Genomic DNA, 15,124 nt, shown 5'->3' with positions numbered 1-15,124 from the left:
TGTTACTTTGTGTTTTTATTTAAATAATTAGTTATCTAGTTTATAGAACATCTATGAATTTGACTGTAGTTGATTTTTTATGTAGCTGAAGTAGGCAGTCAAAAACTTTAAATTATGGACATGCTCTGTCGATGTAATAACATATTTCATCTGTATCAATCCAATTCTTTGACTTACAAGATATCTTTAATTTGTATCATGTCAGCTATTAAAAGGGAATAAAACAACAAAATAAAATTTACTAAAACATTAAATGTTTATTAACAACATGATTTCGGGATCTTATCACAGAATCGCTTGAACGATCAACAGGTGAAGAAGGTGTAGGAAGTGAGTATTATTATTTTTGGACTAGAGTTTTGGGTTTACTAGGGGGAGGAAGATTTACTGAGGGGGGACGGGTAAATGGGCACCCTGGGGCTGGAAGCCGTTCTCGTCAGCGACGTAGGTGACGGTGTACTGCTGGCCATCAGGGCCGGTGTAGGAGAACTGTCCGCGGACGGAAATGGCCTCGTTCTCAGTTCCAGGGTTGGTTAGCTGACCCTGCTCTTGCTGGGAGATACCGTTGGAGGTCTCGACACTGTTGGGAGAAAAAACATCAGTATTATTAGAGTAGAAGGTACCCTAGAAACTAAAGATATTGACGATGGTACAGAACAAATAAAAGATCGGTCGCACTTTAGATACGAATTTGAATCAATTTGAAGCAACATACACTCAGAGTGCGCTCTCATAGTACTTGTGGTTGATAATGTTCATGCGTGTCTAAAGTGCAATTGTCCTTGGAAACAAAATTTCTCTTAAAGAAGATCGTTGCAAAAGTTAAAGGAACACAATAGCTTATGCAAAATTACCAACATGTATTAAGTTGCAATATCTAACTGAGCAGCGAGATAATCTTAACATAAACACTGTCGTAAGTCTAACAGAAGCTTAGTATTGCTATGCTGAACATACTAATGGGTAACTTTAAAGTAATAGACACCCATTAGATGCCTAAAATGGACATAATTAAACTGTAGATTGAGACTTCACATTCGTTGCCTTTTACAGCATTGCATGTTTCATGATTGTGTAGACATAAACATGTATCCAATTAGGACCGATTAATGTCAATCTCATGCCGTCCGAAGACATCTTTAGATTGATATTTGGATATCATAATTTGTCTGAGAACATTTATATAATTGCTGATTGAGCAAAGAGTATAATAGCAGTTCTTGTCTTCAATTAGTAAAGTCATTTTGATTTGTGACTTTTATATTTCGTGGATGACTGTTTTGTTTTCAGTTAAATACTTTACTAATTACAGTCTTGACTACAAAATCTGTTCTGAAATCACCTGAATGTAGATTGTTTTAAACGTACTTTTTTTTAGACTGAGGAAACTTTTCGGGACATGGCTTCAAACACTTTTTTAAAAATTTGGTTCAATAACAATGAAGATGCTGATATTTTTATGACATGACTTATTATAGATTTGTCGCAGATGATAATGATGTCTTCTTTTAACGTAACTTATTGTAGATGAATTTTATTTCTGGGCTGACATTTTTTTTTGTCGAGACTTATTGTGGGTTTGCTTATTGCAGATGCCATTATGTATTCAAATCTTCCGGCCAAATGGCCGGCATTAATTAAATTATTGTCGAGGAAGAAGTAGATTTGCCTTTAATGTTATTAACTACTAAGCCAATAAAAGCTGAACTGATGATGACGATGAATACTTACGCGTAGTTGTATCCATCAACCCCGATGTTGTCGCTGTCGTAGCGGACAATTTTGGCGTCGGCGTCGGGACCGGCGGGCGCGGCCACGGCGGCGGCGACGAAGAGAGCGAGTACGATGAACTGTTGACAGAAATGCAAGATTAGCTTAGATACAGAAGTTAATGGTAAGAGAGAGAGAAAAGTGCAGAACGGTAATTATGATGTAAAAACGAAAATATTAGCACAAAGAACTGTTGAATGAGGTGTAGAAAATATTTGGTGCTTAAATACTGGGTTAAGAAATATATGTCATCGGCGAAACGATTAGAGAAGATAAAGATAATTTTTTGTATATAATTTTTTTTTGTGTTTTTTTGTGTAATTTTTTGTTGATTTGGTTATATGATAAAAACTAGAAAAATATGAAAATGAAGAAGTAACGAGAGATAAACCTATATAAGAAACTCGAAGAAGCTAATAGAGAAATTTTAAAACAAAAACATGAAATATGATGTGTTCGTCACAATATAAAAAGAGTGAATTTATTTTATAATTATGCTGTCGAGAAAAATACTTAAGAGTGAGAATGGAGACTGAAGCGTGGGCAAAATAATAAGAGAACGAAACTAAGTAACAGACTGAAGAAGAGAAGGAAGTTGCAGATTCATAATCTACTGCTGAATCTAAATTCCAAAAACACATGCAGTTTTCATGAAATACAAATCTAAAATATGATCAAATGTAATATTAGTTAACATGAAAGAATAGAGACGATAGAAACTTGGAGATCCGAATCAAATTTTGAGGCAGTTAAATCCGAATCAAATAAGGCAGCCACATAAACACTGATGCTACGACAATATAAAACGTACCGATTTCATTTTTGATAGGGGGTTGTGGTTGTCTGGGGACTGAGGAGGCAATCGAACGACTGATGCTCTCTGCCCGTTGGTGATGGTATTTATATGCGCACACGCAACAACGCAAGGACGCGCGGTGACATTTGAACTTAGCACATCTTCGGTGCCTTTGCTCGATCTTCTAAAAGGCTCTATGCGTCCGGTTAGTTTATTGAGCTGTAAATCTATACATACATGAATAATATTAGAATGGGTAAGTTTTAATATTGATTGAGTTTGGACGATATATTGATTAGAGATAACGTGGCTGACTTTGCTAACTACCGTCTCTGTATTTTTTTGGCTAAAGTGATTTGTGTTTTATTAACAATTGTAAAAGGTGCAAATCAGTTTCGCCGAATTGGAGATAATTCATAATTCATTTATTCGCCTTAAACATAGTAGGTACATAATTAAAACACATAATAGCGGGTTCTTACCCCGTTTAAATGGGATATGGGAGTCTAATATCCTCATTTAAACGCGGTAAGAACCCGTTATTATGTGTTTTAATTATGATAATAACCGCGTAAACTTAAAACAATGTATGGTAGGTACTGTTTGCAGATGGTCAGCATTTGGCATTAGGTCAACATTTTAGTTATGAAAATATATATTTAGATATGTCAGTTCGCGACATCACTTACGAATATAGGTATATAATTATTCTACAATTGTCTCCGTTTGTCCTCCTCATTTGTCCAGCTCCGAAATTGACGCTATTTGAGGCAAAATTACGCAAAAATAATAATTGATCACAAAGCAAACCTAATTTCCAGGTAGTTAGTTTTTAAAAAAATCTGCAATTAATAATTATTTAAGTTGTTTTACCCTTGTGCGGCGCAGCAAAATGGAGGGTTATTTGCTTTTCTACACAAATGTATTGTGTTCAAGATGGCACAGTTTTATAAGAAAGTTATGAGACAAGTCTTTATGGATGACACGAAAGGTGTGGAATCTCCCGACAGAAGATGAAAGATTACATTTTATTGTAAGTAATGTCATTTTATTTCTTCGTAAAAAAAATGTAAACACAAGCGTAATATTCGCCATAAAGTTCAAATGAAGTATACTTCATTTGCGCAATAAACATTAACATAACATACTTATACAACACATATTATAGTTCATTTGGGCGGACTTAGCTTCAGCAATTTCTTCCAGGCAACCACTACCTGGAATTTGCCTTAAATAAACTACAGATATTTTTATAGGTATACTATACAACATATAGTATATGTATTGTTCGTGAAGAATAGACAAGATAGAGAGCCATAGACGATATAGAACGCCAGGAACCGGAAGAACGTCGTCGGTGTTGCCATGCGTGAATGTATTTTTTCTAGGGCCCTTTTTTAGATACCAATGTGATTCATAAAATTAAAGCCACTTAGATACTTTTTATTTTTTTATATTTTTGGAAAAACAAATAATAAATACAGTTTTTCGTGAAATTATTCGATTTACACTACCTTAGTTCTAGCACACGCGTAGTTTTGCTTCGTCAAATGTCTCGAATCACACAATTTCTCAATTCGCACACAATCACTACATAGTTGCACCTCCATCCGGAGTATTCCGAGGTGCAGCATTTTGATGCATGTATAGTTTGTCCAATAGTTTTTTGTCAGAAAATAAATTTAAAGCTTATCAGCTTTATTAGCTGCGGGGCGAAAGGCAAGAGGGAAACCATGGCTCTATTTTTCCCTAAAAAGTAGCATGGATAATGCTACACCGACATGAGCGTGGCTCTTAAATATAATTATGATTATCTAATGGTGAAAATGCCTGTTATTAAACGTGTTCCTCTAGTTATTAAATATCTTATAATGTATACCTACATTGATTTAAAAGATGTGTTGCTGTTGCAGTTTCTTATCATTTCTTCTCCTCAGCCATAACACCTTGCGAAATGACGTAGATTCAAAAATGTTAAATTGACCTACAATAAGTTTATCCATGATAATAACATTGAATACTTAAATGATTCTGCTTTCTGAGTAGGATGTATCAAGACTAAGAACCCAGGACATCAGAGAGCCTAGTCTTTTTGTAGGCTGTCACTTTGTTTGTGTGTGACGTTGTTTTGATACTTAATAAAAAAAACCTATTCTATTTACTTACCCTTTATGTGTTTTGAAATAATTCTTTAATGTAAGTACAATTTTAGTTTTCACAATTAATAATTCGTAAAAATAAGATTATATTTAATGAATTAATTAGATAACAATATTAAAAGGGCTTGGCATCCATCACATATTTCGTTAAATAAGTCATTTCTAAAAAGCATTTTGTACTTGACTGTATTTTTATTATACGATCTGGTAAATTTGCTATCAAGTAAATTTACAGCGATATCGATGTAGGATTTTAGTGAAATGATAAATATCTAGTCCTTTTGCGATATAAGTAGTCTTTAATATAGTTAGTCTTATTACTACCTAGACAACCTGAGACCAAACCACACCAACGCTTATTTCACAATATATCACAAGCTTACGATATTGCACGTGATTCATTCCGAACAAGAAATCTGCTGCATGTAAAACGCGACAAAAATTCCCGTGATTCACTAGTAAATTGCATACACTTTCCTTTGCTTATTCTCGTTTTTATTCGGCTAAGCGTTACCTCATCAACCCTGGTGTCAGGGTTATTAGGGTTAGGGTTAACCTCCTAAGATTTCCAAATACAATAGTTAAACAATAGCGTATGGATTTTAAGGAGACTTTCGGTCTTACGACTTGAAACCGAATGCATCTTTGGACAGCCCCCGTGGTCTAGTGGTTAGAGCGTTAGGTTCACGATCTGGATGTCTAGGTTCGATCTACTTCTATCGTGTGGGTTGTGAGGTAGATTACCAACCCCATCAACCCTGGTGTCAGGGTTATTATTGAGCCGCCATAAGCCGGCGGGTTCGATTCCCGATGGGGACATTGTCGATATCACTTTGTGAGACTGTCCTTTGTTAGGTTGATTGAGGGGAGGCCTATGCTCAGCAGTGGGGCGTATATAGGCTATTTATGTTTATCCATCGTTGGTAGGCCCTTTCGAGAAGTTTTGATAAATAAATCACGTTAAGGAAATTAGATGTATTTTTGAAATATGACAGCATGTCTATATATTCAACCAATAACACACACGACTCACATTTTGTCGACATTGTGTTGTAAACTTACATACATCATTGCGTGTCTTTTTTTTCTTATATATGGCAGCCAAAGAATTCTCTGCTTTAATTTTATTCGAATGTTGATTTATAGCTATTTATATTAAACTTAAAAGCATCGTCAAATCATTTACTTGGCCTTTTAAACTTACTATACTTAATCATAAAATTGAATGTAAACTAGTAAACGAATAGCATATTAATTATGTTATCAATATTCCATTGTGTTGGGATCTATAACACTCATTAACTATGATACTGGCACCTGACACAACGACTTTGCCTCTTATGCCACAAAATAATAAGGATCGCAAAGTATGAATCGCAATTCTATTGTCACGGGTTCCGCAGCGTCTATCTATATCCTGGGTTTAGATCGGTTTTATAAGCCACACGCGAGCACATGAACGTCGGAAAAAAAGCAGTTGCTGAAGCCGAAATCGGCTAGATCACATCATAATCCTGGGTTTAAGTATGCATCTACATTCTACGTAGTTCGTTATACCATCTCTTTCATGTTCGGCATTCGAATTTTTGACATTCGAAGTCTGCTGTGTTCTTTGTCCTCATACTTATTTTATTTTAATGAATAATAAAAGACAAATTATTTTTTATTTTTCTTTTAAACTAAAAACCTACTCACATCCCTGACGGAATAAGCACACCTAACTGTGCTTATTGATTTATAAAAATAAAATAAAAAGACGTACTTAGCTAGAAGTTATTTACTCGTGATGTGATAATATTATTAAAAACAAATAATAATAAATATTATAATTTATAAATACAAAACTACTAAATATTCACTAAACTTTAAACTAAATATTCACATAATCTAATCTAGTTTCGATTGTGATGTTTTGAATTAGCATAACGGACTCATTAACTACTTATTTGTGGTATAACTCGTTGGATCAATGATCTATCAATAATTATATTTTTAAATTAGATCATTACTATGTTACATTATGATTAATTTTTATCTTATATTTTTTTCGAAAAAATCAAATTCATTTTTGAAACGAAATAAATTTTAATTTATTGATATAATATTGCGTGTGATAATAAATAAGTATAAGTACCCAGATGACGTTCCGATTATTATAACCGTGAAGTTATTAAAAAAAGTAGACTTTTAATTTGAGAATTATTTTATTCTACTGATAGACGGAAATATCGTCTCAATTTGCCACTAAAACCTAGGCTTAACGAAATTATTTTAGCAGAACAATTATTTTTTACCGACTTCAAAAAAGGAGGAGGTTCTCAATTCGACCGTATATTTTTTTTTTTTTTTTTTTTTATGTTTGTTCGGGCATATCTTCGTCGTATATGAACCGATTTTGATAATTCTTTTTTTGTTTGAAAGGAGATATACCCAAGGGGGTCCCATATCAAGGAAGTCAGGATCTGATGATGGAAGACCAGAGAAATCGAGGGGAATTTTCAAAAATCGTAGGAGCGACTAGTGCGTTTGTAAAGTCATATTAATCGGATCGATCTTTAGGCTTCGGGAAAACTTCCCGACCTTCGAAAACTGGTCAGCATCAGGGAGACACCCTATGGCCTGGCAAAACTATACAACCTGGAGCAATTTTTCTTTCACGAAACGTATTTAAATCTTGATCAAATTCAATCGCCGGTGCAAAAAAACAAAATGGCGGAAAAACAAGATGGCCGCCATACAAAATTTTGTCGATTTTGGAAGAAGCCCCTTTGGGCAAAAATAATGTATGGGGCGCTTACTCTAAACGTCATGTAGAGTACGGAAATACTTTCTGGTCACCAAAAATTGCTCCGCATCAGAGAAATACTCTACGGCCTGGCAAAACTATCGCACGTGAAGCAATATTTCTTTCAGAGCACTTATTTAAATCTTGGTCAAATTCCATAGCGTGTGAAAAAAAAATGGCGGAAAAACAAGATGGCCGCCATACAAAATTTTGTTTTTCCAGAAAATGTCTTGGGGGTAAAAATGATGTATAGGGGTGTGATCGGAACGTCATCTTTGAAAACTGCTCCCAATCAGGGAGACATTCTACGGCCTGGCAAACCTATTGCACCTGGATTTTGTTTGTTTCCACGACACCCATTTAAATCATGGTCAAATTCTGTCGCCAGTGAAAAAAAAACAAAATGGCGGAAAAACAAGATGGCCGCCATACGAAGAGGGACAGTTTCGAATAAACAGGACACGCGAGCTGCTTTAGCAGCGAGCGAACCACGCGAAATCTACTGTATCTATATGTGTGCGTGAGTGTGTATGATAGCAGCTTCCACTGACAACCACATGTGTGTGTATGTGTGTGTGTGTGTGTGTGTGTGTGTGTGTGTGTGTGTGTGTGTGTGTGTGTGTGTGTGTGTGTGTGTGTGTGTGTGTGTGTGTGTGTGTGTGCGCGCGCGTGTGTGTGTGTGTATGTGTGTGTAAACATGTTCATCAATAATAATTGTGATCACTACTAATCATGTATTAATATATATCAATATAAATCAGAAAATTTGTCTGTCTCTGCATCCTTGCTCGGTCTAACCATCACTTAAAATCGTAAAATAAAATAAAATTTTTAACAAAAAAAAACCGACTTCAAACGCAAAACTAAAAAGCAATAAATAAATTTACTTCGCACAAAGTAATTAGTACGTATTTTCAATTAGTTAATTATATTTATAAATCTGAAGTCGGTGCCAAGTAAATGCTACAACAACCCTACTACAATATCAAATTACTATGTACACACAATATTGTTTAATACCTATATCAAAGCAATTACAAAACAATGTCAAACAAAAAATTACAAAACAATCACTATTGAAAAATATATGAATCGGTACTTCGTTGTAGCATTTCCTTGGCACCGGCTTCAGATTTATAAAATTAATTAACTAATTGATAATACGTACTAATTACTTTGTGCGAAGTAAATTTATTTATTGCTTTTTAGTTTTGCGTTTGAAGTCGGTTTTTTTTTGTTAAAAATTTTTAAAAGAATGGGTTTACCACGGAATCCTAAAAGCGAAACCTAAACACTAGAGCCATAAATGCCATAATCCTCCCACTCAATGCGTTCTTCAATAAAACCTTTATTAAAAGTCAACGGCTACACAAAAAAACATTTTTACATCAATTTCCTAGTTTGACTGCCATAAATTATAGATTCTCATATGAATAAAATAAACGTAAAAAGAGTAAAAAATGTGCAAAAAGAAAATTTGATTTTTATGCATTTTATTAGAAGATTATTCAATTCTGTGGTTTTTGTTTTCAGAAAATTATGTGAAAATTTGATTTGGTCAGATAAAAAATAGCGATTGCGTGACAAGTTTAAGACTAAGCACATTTATGAAAAATAAAACATACATTTTATCAAACTAACGCCACATTCAGTAAGGGTAATATAAAAGTATCATCAGCATCACTAATTTAAGAGCCACACTCTTGTCAGTGTAGCATTCTCCATGCTACTTTTTTAGGGAAAAATAGGGCAGTGGTTTCCCTCTTGCCTTCCGCCCCGCAGTACTCTGTCGAACGCGAGTGGGATGGCGCCCAGAGTAGCCTATTTCAAAGCCGTATTAGGACTATGCTGCCCTCTGTCAGATATACAAGTACAAGTATATTATCTATTTTATGCATTAGGAGCGTCTTAATTGTCCGGTGGTTATAGGCTATGTGACTTCACGCTAAATTCAATGAAGTACCCTCTAGAGGACATAAATAAATAAATAATAAATCTTTATTTCAAGTAACCATTGACTCATATAATAATAAACTGACGACGAAAAAAGTTTATAGTCGGAATTTAGTTTTTTAAAAATTTTTTTGTTTAATTTATTTGTCATGTTAGCAGTAGTAAACAAACAAAAGTAAACTGAGTATTCATCACCATAAAAGCCTCTTCACCTCGCCCCGATTGAGTAATATACACGTAAAGTCACATTCTTTGCTCATCTCATTATCACGCATCATTTTATTGATATGCTAACGAATAGTTCATTATATCGATGTTCTTTGTTGACGAAAGGAATTAGAATTCGAATCACATTTTTATTAATGAATTATTCGAATACAATTATGTTTTCAAATGTTTGAGCTTTATGTGAGTGTAATTTAGTCATATATCAAACCAAATTATCGAAATTATCATATCGTTAGTGCTAACTAACGAAGGACAAAGGACAAAGGAGCTATCCTTAGCTAGACTAAAAGTAAAGAAAAAAACATTCAAACTCGGGACCTCTGAAAAAGTATTCTCTGAAAAAGAACAGTAAAAATAACATCGCAAGCACGATAGTTAATAAAAAATAGTGACATTTATAAGCAGAGGTTCCCAAACTAGGCTGAGCCTGTATTTTGGAAAACCTTGGTAATTGGGTCGAGTTCAAGATAAATTATAAAATTCTGATTACTAAGTAAAGACAGATCTAAAACTAACGAAAAACATTTCAGTTTTTCTATTTAACTTATTTATGAATTTTAATCAAGAAAAACGTAATAATAAGTCCGACATTTTATCACGTTTCTCTATGACATCACAGTGTGCTGTTTCATACAAATTCGTAATAATTTCGTATTTTGTCGTTTAGAAAAAAGGAACTGATTTGACCTCCATGGCCTCTGTGGTCGAGTGATTGAGTATTGGGCTCACGATCCGGAGTCCCCGGGTTCGAATCCCGATGGGGCAATATCACACACTTTGTGATCACTAGGTGAGGACATTGCAGTCCGCAAGTAAGATAATCCATGCTTCAGAAGGCACGTTAAGCCGTTGGTTCCAGTTACTACTTACTGATGTAAGTATATAATCGTTACATGAGCCATGTCAGGGGCCTTTGGCGGCTCAATGATAACCCTGACACCAGGGTTGATGAGGCTGGCATTCCAACTCACAACCCACACGATAAGAAGAAAACTGATTTGACTATTTGGAAACTAGCCTATTCATACGCGTTGTATCTTTTTAAAACATACATAAACCAATATATATCCTCCTCAATACCAAAATCCAATATCCAATATATATTTTTATATTAATATATTTTTCTTTAATTATTTATTATTATATATATAAATAATAAATAAATAAAAATATATTAATATAACAATAATACAATATAAAATAATATAATAATTCAATATATTAATATACATATATTGGATATTGGATTTCGGTATTGAAGAGGATATATATATTGCCTCGCAATATCTCCAAAAGTAATCCATCCTCGCCCATCTTCAAGCCTATTAAGTATGACAAATCAAATGACCAATATAAACGATAGTGCACATTACACAAACAGACTTGATATGATGAGCAATCCATATCATTACATAATGCGTCTGTCGTCTGTTGCTTAACAAAAAGCAATGATTCACGTGTTTCTCATACCACGCCTGGCATTGTCAAGAATTTTGCCAAATTATGAAATATTTTTTTTTACTTTATGACGTTCGCGTTCCAGCGGGTTCTTGTTCTTTCATAATAAAACACGACATCCTGTATTGGGCTGGTTTTTCCTTTCGCGATCAGACAGGATTTCTCTTCTGTATAAATCAGCATAGATATTCTGTGTATTTATTTATTTAGGTACACATACAGTAATACATATAAAACTTTTACAGACAGAATTATAAAAAGAAAGACTTGGTTGCTTGCCAATTACATGCGTACACAGCATTTACCGTCAATGAAAAACAAACTATATAAATTATAAACTATGTAAATTATAAAGTATAAATATATTTTATATTAAAGATATAAAAACATTTTTTATGCACAATTTTAACAAAATATAAATGTAAGTACAATTTAACGCTTATAACGACAACCAAAATGATTCAGCACTACGTTTGTAGCAAAAAAAGGTCCGTGCTAACTACACCGTATCACACTAGGACCGTATCTATCCCGGCACAGTGAAAAAAATATTCTCTGTGTGAATTTCTATGGCGCTATGACCACTCTTGCCTTCCGCCCTGCAGTACTCTGTCTGACGCAAGACAGAAAACCACAAAAAACCACTACCACTGCCCTAAACCACTGCCCTATTTTTCCCTAAAAAAGTAGCAAGGAAAATGCTGCACCGACAAGAGCGTGGCACTTATTTATTTTTTATTTATTTATTTATTTATTTGTTCATATAAAGTATAGTACAGTGCAATACATTGTTTCATAGGCTAATAACATATTTATAACAGGTAAGGTAATAAGCCTCTGCAGCCGAACTAGGTGAAACCTGTATCTCAGCATGCAGCGCCTGTTCCCAACGGATAATAACAACTTAGCCAAATAAATTGTCCTTATTTAGTACATACTTGTATAGGTATATAACAATTAAAACTTAAATTGATGATGATGATGACCACTAGACTGTTCCGTTACCGACCAACATCGTAGCGTACTACGCACGGACCAGCCATGATACCTGTACATACGGAGATAGATCAGGGTTGCTCTAGCACGTGAAGTACACGAAACACGAGAAGATGCAGGATTTGGCAGGAACGGGTACACGTCCCAAACCCTTTTGTTTCCTCGTCCGAGAGACCTTTGCCAGGTCTTGATTTGCCTTGTCTTACCTGGAAGTCTCTAAATAGACTTAGGACGCAGGCTGGCCGAAGTAAGGACAATTTCTTCAGGTGGGGTTTCTCGGGTGCGGCACTGTACCCCAAACGATGGAACATCTTACATCGTGTCCTGCGTGCCCGAACACCTGCACGCAGGAGGATCTGATGAGCGCTGCAGATAGCGCCATAGTTGTTGCCAAGTTTTAGGCCGATACTATTTAGTTTGCCATCGACGCGATAAGAAGAAGACGGAGTAGTGGGCACAAGCCTTATTAACACTTTCAAGGACAGAACGGCTAATGACGTTCCGATTCCAAGGTGTCATACTATCTATTATGAACCATCAATGACCCGTGGTCTCTGCCCGTGAAAGGGTTAACGAGAAAATAAATTATTATGTTATCAAAATTGTTGGTAGCCAAAGTACTCTTGACCTAGCCTTTCTTATATAAATCCCGCTTATATATTTGAAATAACACCCTATACTATATAATTATGTATTCATCCTTTACATCTTTACATCAATTATAACCCTTTAATTATTAGGCGTGTGAAATATCAGCGCAGAGTAATGTGATCGCTCGAGACGACCCGAGCTGAACTTTACGACTGTCATAGACTAGTGGTCGAAGTTCGACCAGTTGGGTTGGAACTCTGAATTCTGAGAAATTTCATGACATAACATAATAGCAGCTCACGAATATGTCCCAATTGGGAGAATCCGAAAAACATCCATCGCAAGATACCTTACCGAGATTCGTCATGATTTTTATTACTTATGTAATATTTCTTTTATTTCAATTTATATTCAGCTAGTGTTAATAATGTAACAGACACCTGTGTAGTTAATTTTCACTCAAAAATATTTGAGCTTTTATTGCCTCAAGCAAAAACATAACTTAGCATTTAATTATCTATTTAAAAAAAAAACAAAACAGCCTACTCACGATTTAATATGCAGTCTACCAATGATAAGTACTTATTGTAGAATAAATAACATTAAATAATCACTCTTTATATTATTATCACTTAATACTTATATAAAAGTGAAAATATTATCTTTACATATCGTAGGTATTTAAAGACGTCACTTTCACCCTAATATCCTCTAATATAAAATTAATAATTCCCAAACATATCCTAAAACTCATAACGTCAGAGCTCAACCCGAGCTGGCGGAAGAAATTCGCCTATCGTGTCAGACGGGTCATGCGTACGCGCACCAGCGACCAAATATGGAACTCTCCATTGACACAGATTAACAAACGATACGAAAAACAAGCGAAACGGCTAAATACCAACCTAGTCAAATGTGATATGTACTTTTCTTATTCTATGGTTAACCCACAGTAACCCTGACTCCAGGGTTGATGAGGTTGGTCATTGACGTCACGACCCACATGAGAGAAAAAGATTCTATGATATTTTTTTTTTGTAAAACGAATCTCAAAATATCAAGGTCATAACCTCAACGTACAATATGACGAAATTTTGACCTCTGAGGTCCGGTTAACTCGAATCAAATCATTAAATCATTTTTGTGTGAAACAGATCATCTGATCATATGGCTTTACGGTATAATTATGATTGAGTTTTATTGATACCTCACACTTTAGGCTGAGGTCAGTCCAAATGGAGTAGAATTCGAGTAGATACTACTCGAAAAATGTAACTAAAAATAATTATGTATGGTTGAAACACGCTTATATACCTGTTGTTAAGTGCATCATGTTTTACAGGCATCCAAGTCAAATCTATAATAGATAAGTAAAGTCATCATCATCATCACCAGCCCATTAACGTCCCCACTGCTGGGGCACGGGCCTTCCCTATGGATGGATAGGGAGATCGGGCCTTAAACCACCACGCTGGCCCAGTGCGGATTGGTGGTTATTAACGACTGCTAATTCAGCCGGGACCAACGGCTTGACGTGCCTTCCGAAGCACGGAGGAGCTCGAGATGAAAACTTTTTTTTAAAGTAGAAGAAGAGGCACAAGCAATCTGTAGTTCAATACAAGACTTTAAAATGAAGACGTAAACCCCAATGCCCTTTTTCAAATACCAATTTAAAAATATCTTTATACTCTATAAGTACTTTGAATCGTCATTTTTTACATAACGAACTCTCATCCGCCTAAAACTACTGCAGCATAGCCGAGGAAAAGAAGCAGCAATAAAAACCGCACAGACGATCTTTAAAACAAAAACATAAACTACAAACTCAATTGTTTAAATATTGTGTCCGGAAATCTCAGCCTTAAAAGGTTAAAGCAAATTTAAATACAGATCATAATATGACTCCACATTCACACAAACAAGTCACTATATACAATGTCGTGTCCTATTTGTTCGAATTGAACTATAACACCAACATGTAGATGTAAAGATTACCAATGATCGATGGTAGTAGCTTGCACTGACGTGGTTTTCAAGGGTCACAACAGAATGGTGCCCCAAGGCCCCAAAGTTTAGTGGGCCTTCCAGCCCAGTACAGTTTTTTTGACTTATTGCAGATTTCATTCGGATGGTAGGCACTACTCGGTCAGCCTAGCCAGGTGCTAGCAAGGTGCGACATCCTATCCAATTACGGTATCCAGAGTAGGAAATGCAATCCCGACGTCTCGAGATCCCGCAGGATTGGAAATATCCATCTCGCGAGATCCCGAAATTTTGGGCTAAAAATGGTAAAGTATGGATGGCTGAAAACGATGAAAACTGCTTGTTTGTTATAGTGAGATTAATTAAAACAATATTTTTTGAAAGAAAACAAAAGCCTTTATTCTT

The 15,124-nt window shown here is 35.1% G+C and overlaps 1 protein-coding gene across 1 annotated transcript; it reads right to left on the bottom strand.

Annotated features, from left to right (window-relative positions):
- Positions 1-232: 232 nt before the first annotated feature.
- LOC126369349 (flexible cuticle protein 12-like) lies at positions 233-2,631 on the bottom strand. Its single transcript, XM_050013703.1, has 3 exons — positions 2,582-2,631; positions 1,732-1,850; positions 233-580 (listed from the first exon to the last, which is right to left on the bottom strand). Exons 1-3 carry the CDS (start codon positions 2,588-2,590, stop codon positions 385-387), a joined length of 324 nt encoding a protein of 107 aa, XP_049869660.1. The 5' UTR covers positions 2,591-2,631; the 3' UTR covers positions 233-384.
- Between the last annotated feature and the right edge of the window lie 12,493 nt (positions 2,632-15,124).

This window comes from Pectinophora gossypiella, chromosome 9 (genome assembly GCF_024362695.1).
Source record: "Pectinophora gossypiella chromosome 9, ilPecGoss1.1, whole genome shotgun sequence".
NCBI lineage: Eukaryota > Metazoa > Arthropoda > Insecta > Lepidoptera > Gelechiidae > Pectinophora > Pectinophora gossypiella.
Note: the sequence above shows the minus strand (reverse complement) of the source record. Positions and strands in the feature narration are given on the sequence as shown.

What these genes read in the sequence shown, in the direction of transcription:
- LOC126369349 (XM_050013703.1), bottom strand. An exon ending in GTTGATGGATACAACTACGC is followed by an intron (nt 581 to 1,731) that starts GTAAGTATTCAT and finishes TTCTCCCAACAG; the next exon opens with TGTCGAGACCTCCAACGGTA.